Source organism: Camelus ferus, chromosome 16 (genome assembly GCF_009834535.1).
Source record: "Camelus ferus isolate YT-003-E chromosome 16, BCGSAC_Cfer_1.0, whole genome shotgun sequence".
Classification (NCBI taxonomy): domain Eukaryota; kingdom Metazoa; phylum Chordata; class Mammalia; order Artiodactyla; family Camelidae; genus Camelus; species Camelus ferus.
Genome location: NC_045711.1, coordinates 18,111,215 through 18,118,818, shown reverse-complemented (window position 1 = coordinate 18,118,818; position 7,604 = coordinate 18,111,215). Strand labels below are relative to the sequence as shown.

The following is a 7,604-nucleotide window of genomic DNA, read 5'->3' as shown; positions in this document are numbered from 1 at the left end:
TTCATAATACAAATCATTTATAGTTTCCAAACCAAGCAAAGAAGAACTAATGAAAAAAAATCACTCTCTACTGACATCCTCACCCCGAAGTTAATAGTTCTGAATACTGTTTCTCCTTTCCACTCGGTGATTGTTTAGATCTGATTTCTAGCTTAGGGTTGCGCAGTGGTAAACTATCGATTAGCACGTCAAATAAGGAACATTTTGGTTGTAACAGCTGGTTTGCTCACAACTGCAAATTATTTCAGAATTGCTAACTCCTTGTGGCTCTTCTAAATGTGGCATGACCACATCTACCCCAAGAGGTCCACCACCTCCTCCTCAGAACACCTCACCGGGCTTGTATTCGGCAAGTGGGACACCATCCTGGTGCCCGATCAGGCCCCCTCCGCTCTCTGCACCAAATCTGCAGTCCGTGGGGTCTCCACAAGGCGCCTTGGTCACTAAGCCCACAAGGCTTAAAACAGTTCCATCTATTACGTAATAATAAAAACAAAGTTCCCTGCACACATGAACACACACCCACCACCGGGGACGCGGTGCAGAAGTCTAAGACCAATGACGAAAGCCATCAGCGCCTCACAAGTGTCTCCGGCCCTCACGACAACTCTGCAAAGCAGGGCATGGTCCCTCATCTCGAGGGAGAAGGCCAGAGACACCAGGAAAGGGCCGGGACTTGCCCAAGGTTGGAAAGCCAGGACTCAAGCCCAGGCAGGGTGGGTCCAAGCTCCACGCTCCTCCCACTGCACCAGCAGGAGACATTAAACTGCTTCCTAAGTCAACTTACATTTATGCACGTTCTCAATGTCTGCAGGGTCCTGGAGGATCTTGGTCAGGCCTTCCAGAAGAAGGGCCGCCTTGTGGTAGCGGTACACAACGTCTTCAGTCTGCTGAAACATCTCATCCAGGGCCGCAGCTTGAACCTGGCGCCAGGCAACAAAAACGAGAATAGCCCCAACTTTCCAAGAAAATATGAGTCCATCTGGGCAACAGGGCTTTAATGGAATCTGTCTAAAATCAACAACATTTTGACGAAATCATATAATCTATGAGGTGAGTGAAATAAAGAAAGAGCTTCTTGACAAGAGTTATCCTGCATTCCAACACAGCCTTCTTGAACCTGGAGACTCATAACTTGTAAGATCTGTACTTCCAAACTGGCTCTTCCATGACATCACTAAATAGTTTATTTTAAATACACACTTCCACACTAAGCTGGCATTTCATTCAAGTGGGTTTTGTTACTGTGAAATAGTCAAATGATATTAAAAGCCACTTATCACCTTCATTTAGTCAAAGAATTTCCTGGTGTGTGGGATTCATCATTCAGAGATATTTACTGGGCACCTACTCAGGGCGGCCCCTGAGTATCTGGTGAAGGTGAGCTCACAGTCTGCAGGGAGACATGGGCTGTAAAACTAACCGTCCGATTCCAAGGGACATGTGGAGTTACAGGAGGAAGCCCCAGATGGCACAGAATCCATGTGAGGTGCACCCACGTGACTGCGGGAGGAAGACAGGATTTGGGAAGGCCTCCACGGAGGGCCGTCCAGGTGTCCAGGCTGAGTCAGAAGCAGCAGGAGGGGGCTGGGCGATGGGGAAGGTGGTGGGAGCTTCCCAGAAACTGGGGCAGTGGTACTGTTCACCAGGCACGAGTGTTTGTTCTCCCAACAGCATTCTGATTTCCTCTTTCCTCATTAAATGCAAGACTGTCAGAACCCAGTATCCTAATTTGTCAATACGCTCCGTGTCTTTAAAAAAAATAACAGCACTTCTAACAAGATAAATAAAATGGGTAGAGAAGATCAAAACCCTGAGAAGGCAGGAGGAAGAAATAACTGAACCCAGGCGCAGGGTCCCAGGGCCCTCACTTCCGGGAGAGAAAGCAGCCCCACAACTCCTCGTGAGAGAACTTTCTTCTCGCACAAATTTCTAAAAGAAAATGTGTCACGTGAAGTCTTAATTTGGTACAGAATGATACAATGCGTATTATTCAATAGTTTAGAGCAATATAATGTAAATTATTCTCATCAACAGTTTATATTCCAAGATTATTTTCATATGCTTTTTATTATAATGGCTTCAAAATAAGGCCTGGATGTAATATAACAGTACAGTTCAAAGGAGACAAAACTGGGAGGAGAAGGAAGGCCTATTATCTTCATGTAGTAAAAATTATAAGGGTGCTCAGTAATTAAATTTCTTCCCACTTAATTAACTTCCTTAACAGTCCCTAGTTTCATGTAGACTTCAGAGCAACTTTTCCTCACAAGAGAGAAAACAAATTATTTCCAGTAATATAAGCAGACGGCCAGAAACGCAGGCCTGACTTTGTGTCTCTGCTGAAGTACGGTCAGCAGGACTCTGAGCCCATCAAGTTTCGCAGACTGGCTAACAGAGCAGTAATTTTTCTAATGTGCTATCAAACCAAATTTCTTAAATAGTAGAAAATGAAGAAACAGGTCCAGCTAAAGCTTTTGGATGTAAACTATTAAAAATATTAGATCACGCCTAATGCTAGCAATTTTTAAGTGGTATATAATAAATGTTGACCAAATGTGGTAACCAGTGGAACTTATGTTGGTTACATATTAAGCCCAGTTCCTCCTTTAAGAAAAGGGAGGAAGACGGAGAAGATGGCGGAGTAGAAGGACGCTCGCAGGTCACCCTCTCCCACAAATACACCAAGACCCACATCTACAGACCCACTCAGCCAACCAGAGCACCTGTGGAACTCCGACAGAACATCGCCCTCTTCAAAAGATAAAGACGCCAAAAATCTGGTAGGAGAAAAGGAAAAAAGAAAGAACAAAAGGCAAAGCAGCGCGGGACGGGTCCCGCGGGAAGGGAGCGGCAAAGGACTGGCACTCGCTCGCTGGGTCTCCCCTCTCCAACTGAGAGGCCAGAGGGACGGAGGGGGAGCCTCCGAGGCTCGGATCTGTACAGAGCAGCCCTTGACTAACAGAACTAAGTTAAAGGGGCACAGAGCATCCCCCCGACACCCAGGCTGAGACGCGGGCGGGCAGCCGCGGGCAGGGCCAGGCTGCCCAAGCCGGGCGGAGGACGGAAGTGGCTGCACGGAGGCAGCCCCCGGGGAACGCAAGGGGCTGCGCGCCGTGGCTGTGGGTGCACAGGGCAGAACAATCTGGGCCCTCCATAAAACAGCAAGGTTGATGTGCTCTCGGGGGAAGGGTGCACACCCCCATCTCTGAAAACCCGCGGAAAGTTTTTGGGGGAAGAGAGGCGGGGCTCAGGCACAGCCGCCATATCCTCCGCGCTGAGCACTCAGGCGGGGGCGGGGGCGAAACCTGCATCCGCACCAAAGGGCTTAGCAGCCTCAAAGGCACTGAGACTGGCCTGCAGCCTGGGGCAGACAGGATCCTTCCATCCTGGTCCCTCAGAGAACTTGCTCCACAAAGACAAACAAGGAGCTGGGTTTTGGCTCGGAGCAGGGACAGGGCTGTCCCTCGGTCTTCCCAGAACCCACCCACGGAGGGCCGACCAGGGCGGAGCGCCGACCAGGGCGGAGCGCGCAGCCGCACAGAGCGGCGGAGCTACCGGCGGCGGCGCAGGTAGAGCGTGAGCGGCCCCCCCCCCCCCCCCCCCGCCTTTCGGGCAGGAACACAGCCCCCTGACCGAGGTGCTGGGAGGGGGCACGACCCGCCCTCCTACCCGGCCAGTCTGCAACATCTGACTGCGGCATCCGGAGGGGCAGCGACCCGCCCGCCCACAGCAGAGGAGAGCTGCACCTGACCCAGTGTTAGGAGGAGGCGCGATCTGCTTGCCGACAGGTGCTGGGAGAAGCACAGAAGAGGGCGCCAACAGAGGGCCTCTGAAAACAGCAAGCTGAGCTTCCAAAACAGGACGAAGACAGAAAGACTTCACAGTAAAAGCACACAGACTCCAGGAGAACACCGTCAAACACCCCCCCCCTTTTTTTTTAAATCTGTTTTTACCTGTTCTACTTTCTATTACTCTCTTAATCTTTACTTCTTAATTCTTAATTCATTTCTATTTCTCTTGGGTTTTGATGTCCTGCTATTGATTAGACACAGGTTTCAAATACATCTATTCATCTCCCCCCCCCCTTTTTTGTAAAGGTTTTAAAAGGACGTCTCAACCCGATTAATACTCTGCTTCAACTCACTCTTCTATTATTCATTATACACTGTTTTCAAACCCTCTTTCTCCCTTCTTTTAAAATTCTTTCTCTCTCTCTCTTATGTTTTTTCTTTTTTTCCTAAGTTCTATTCCTAAATAGGCATCAGATAGATAAAATCCTTGAGGACCAAAATAGACAACTGATACTCCATAAACCACAGTGCCAGAGAGGTATGAGCAAGATGAAGAAGCAGAAAAACCTTTCCCAATTAAAAGAACAAGAGAAATCCCCTAAAAGAAAGATCAACAAAATAGACATCGATAGCCTACTAGATCAAGATTTCAAAAAAGGAGTGATCGAATTGCTGAAGGAATTAAAAGAGATAGTGTTTAGAGATATAAAATATGTCAAAAATGAAACTGAAGCTATAAAGAAGAGCCAAGTAGAATGGGTAAACTCATTGACAGAGATGAGGAATGATCTAATAGCTGTGCAAAGCCGACTAGATAATGCAGAGGAACGAGTTAGTGATCTAGAAGACAGGGCAATAGAAAGCACCCATTCAGAAGAACTACAAGAGAAGCAAATAAAAAATAATGAAAATAGCATAAGGGACCTATGGGATAATATAAAGTGTCCCAATCTTCGCATAACAGGGGTCCCAGAAGGAGAAGAAAGATCAAAGGGGATTGAAAAGGTTTTTGAAGAAATCATGACTGAAAACTTCCCAAACTTAAAGAAGGAATCAGATATCCAAGTACAGGAAGCTCAGAGGGTCCCAAACAGGAAGAACCCAAATAGACCCACACCAAGACATATCATAATCAAGATGGCCAGAGTCAAGGATAAAGAAATGATTCTAAAGGCAGCAAGAGAAAAGCAAAGAGTAAGTTACAAGGGAACCCCCATAAGGCTCTCAGCTGATTTCTCTACACAAACACTACAGGCCAAAAGGGAGTGGCAAGATATATTCAAAGCCCTGAATGAAAAAAAAGATGCAGCCTAGGATCCTTTATCCAGCAAGGCTATCCTCGAGGATAGAAGGAGAAATAAAGAGTTTCACAGACAAAAAAAAAAGCTGCAGGAGTTTAGCAACACTAAACCCATGCTAAAAGAAATATTGAAAGGGCTATTCTAAATAGAAAAGCAGCAGGATGCTACAGAAATGAGAAACACACAACTGGAAAGGTGATAACTCATGAATTACAAATAAAGTAAACATGAAATTATAAAAGAAGACATACAAATCACTGAGAGTGGGAGAGGGAGGCAGGGAAATATAGAATATTTTTTTCTTTCTTTTTTAAATTTTTTTAACAGTAGGATGGGTTTGAGATCATGTTACTATCAGTTTAATAAAAACAGTTATAGTAATGGGTTGATAGATTTACAAAAAAGGGTAACCACAAGCCAAAAATTTACAAAGGAGTCACAAAAATTAAATAAAATCCATGATAATACAAAGGAAAATTACCAAACCACAAAAGGAAGAAGAAAGGAACAAAGAGGATATACCAATTCAACTGCAAAGATAAGTTCAAAATGGCAATAAACACACATCTATCATTAATTACTGTAAATGTTAATGGACTAAATGCTCCAGTCAAAAGACACAGAGTGGCAGACTGGATAATAAAGCAAGAACCTTCAATATGCTGCATACAAGAGACCCACTTTAGGGAGAAGGACACATATAGATTGAGAGTGAAAGGATGGAAAAGGATATTCCATGCAAATGGAAAAGCCAAAAAAGCAGGTGTTGCAGTACTGATTTCAGACAAAATATAGACTTTAAAACAAAGGCCATAAAGAAAGATAAAGAAGGACATTTTATAATGATTAAAGGAGTGATACAAGATGAGGATATTACACTCGTTAATATATATGCACCCAATATAGGAGCACCTAAGTACATACAAGAATTACTAACAGAGATAAAGGGGGATATTGATGGGAATACAATCATAGTTGGAGATTTTAACACTGCATTAACATCACTAGACAGATCTTCCAGACAGAAAATAAACAAGGCAACAGAGAAATTAAATACTACAATAGAAAAACTAGATTTGGTGGATATTTTCAGAGCATTACAGCCCCAAAAAATAGGATATACATTCTTTTCAAGTGCACATGGAACATTTTCCAGGATCGATCATGTACTTGGGCACAAAAGAAACCTCAACAATTTTAAGAAGATAGAAATTATCTCAAGCATCTTTACTGACCACAATGCCATGAAACTGGAAATCAACAACAGAGAAACAAAGGAGAAAAAAAGGAAAGCATGGAGATTAAACAATATGTTATTGAAAAAACAATGGATCAATGAGGAAATCAAAGCTGAAATTAAAAAATACCTTGAGACAAATGATAATGAAAGCACAACCACTCAAAACCTATGGGACACAGCAAAGGCAGTGCTAAGAGGGAAGTTTATAGCGATACAGGCCTTCCTCAAAAAAGAAGAACAATCTCAAATAAACAATTTAACCCACCACCTGAATGAATTAGAAAAAGAAGAACAAAAAGCCCCAAAAAGCAGCAGAAGGAAGGAAATAATAAAGATCAGAGAGGAATTAAAAACAATAGAGATTAACAAGACCATAGAAAAAAATCAACCAAACCAAAAGCTGGTTTTTTGAAAAAGTAAATAAAATCGACAAACCTCTGGCCAAACTCACAAAGAAGAAAAAAAGAGAGAGCACAAATTAGCAAAATAAGAAAGGAAAATGGAGAAATTACAACAAACAAAATAGAAATACAGAATATCATACGAGAATATTATGAAAAACTATATGGAACCAAACTGGATAACCTAGAGGAGATGGACAAGTTTCTGGAAACATACTGTCCACCAAAACTGAATCAAGAAGAATCTGAACACTTGAACAATCCGATCACTAGAAAGGAAATAGAAATAGCAATTAAAAACCTCCCTACAAATAAAAGTCCAGGACCGGACGGCTTCACCGGGGAATTCTACCAAACATACAAAGAAGAACTCATACCAGTCCTTCTCAAACTCTTCCAGACGATTGAAAAGGAGGGAATAGTCCCAAACTCATTCTATGAAGCCACCATCACCCTGATACCAAAACCAGGCAAAGACACTACAAAAAAAGAGAATTATAGGCCAATATCACTGATGAACATAGACGCCAAAATCCTCACCAAAATTTTAGCAAATAGAATCCAACAACACATAAAAAAGATTATACATCATGACCAAGTGGGGTTCATCCCAGGGACACAAGGCTGGTTCAACATACGCAAATCAATCAGTGTAATACATCACATCAACAAGAGAAAGGACAAAAACCACATGATCATCTCAATCGATGCAGAAAAAGCATTTGATAAAATTCAACACCCATTTATGATAAAAACTCTCGCCAAAGTGGGTATAGAGGGAACATATCTCAACATCATAAAAGCTATATATGACAAACCTACAGCCAGCATAGTACTCAACGGTGAAAAACTCAAAAGCTTCCCACTA

General features: G+C 43.2%; 1 protein-coding gene across 10 annotated transcripts in view; it reads right to left on the bottom strand.

The window, feature by feature from the left end:
• The window catches only part of ULK2 (unc-51 like autophagy activating kinase 2), a 71,991-nt gene that overhangs the window by 2,248 nt on the left and 62,139 nt on the right, over window positions 1-7,604 (bottom strand). For 7 of the 10 annotated variants that reach the window (XR_004326705.1, XR_004326706.1, XR_004326707.1 and 4 more), the window contains one exon: window positions 788-923. Coding sequence is in view for 7 of the 10 variants with exons in the window: in XM_032498928.1 (XP_032354819.1) it covers window positions 788-923 (136 nt within the window). In the remaining 3 variants the exon portion in view is untranslated. Of the gene's footprint in view, window positions 1-12; window positions 474-787; window positions 924-7,604 lie in introns of those variants that run through there. The other 3 variants (XM_032498930.1, XM_032498929.1, XM_032498924.1) reach the window with 3 other exon arrangements.